The 831-nt window shown below is 27.8% G+C and overlaps 1 protein-coding gene across 1 annotated transcript in view; it reads right to left on the reverse strand.

Annotated features, from left to right (window-relative positions):
* Positions 1-323, reverse strand: part of LOC107629850 (O-acyltransferase WSD1) — a 4,902-nt gene extending 4,579 nt beyond the window's left edge. The window contains exon 1 of the mRNA XM_016332774.2: positions 62-323. Coding sequence (XP_016188260.1) covers positions 62-247 — 186 coding nt within the window. The 5' untranslated portion in view covers positions 248-323. The remainder of the gene's footprint in view (positions 1-61) is intronic.

An 831-nucleotide genomic window follows, 5' to 3' on the forward strand; every position in this document is an offset into this window, starting at 1 on the left:
ATAGAAAATTAAAATTAAATTTTATAAAAATATATAGAGGAGAGAAAGGGATGGAACTGACCATGATAGAGGAGAAGCGTGGATTAATTGGAAGGAAGACATCTTTAATCAAAGTTATGGCCTGTGAGTCATCAATTGGAACTGCTATTTCAAGAAATCCAAAAACATATGAACATATCACTGAGCTGTTGAAATATTGCCCTGGAGGACTCACTGGCTGTTCAACCTCTTCATAGAAGCTTTCCATAATTGCTATATGCTATTAGAGAGAAAGAGAGAGAGAGAGATGGAGAGAGTGGTATATAACTATATATAAAGGACTACTTGCCTTAAAAGACTCAAACAATTGGACACATATATATGGGGATTTAAAATACTATACTCTTATGTATATATGGGATGAATGATGGCGACCCACAACCCCCATTATCGGGTACATTACCTTAATTTCTTAATTTCACATTTGACATAATGACAACCATGCATGCTTTGGATTATTCGAGCCTTAAGGAATAATAACTAGTGATGATGATAAATATAAATTAAATTGATCAACAATAATATAGACTATTTTTTAGAATTATTATGTGTCAAAAAATAAAATTCGTCAAAAAATAAATTTTGACACTATTTTAACTATGAAAATATGTTAATAAAAATTTTGTCAAAAATAATATTTTTAACATATAAGTAATTGTAAAAAAAAGTTTAAATCTTATTTTGATAAATATTGGCCCTCAAAAATAATTTATTAGAAAAATTTGAGAATATATTTTTTATGATACTTATTAACCGTCAAAAATACTATTTATTTTGATACTTATTGACCAT

Source organism: Arachis ipaensis, chromosome B03 (genome assembly GCF_000816755.2).
Source record: "Arachis ipaensis cultivar K30076 chromosome B03, Araip1.1, whole genome shotgun sequence".
In the NCBI taxonomy this organism is placed as follows: Eukaryota; Viridiplantae; Streptophyta; class Magnoliopsida; order Fabales; family Fabaceae; genus Arachis; species Arachis ipaensis.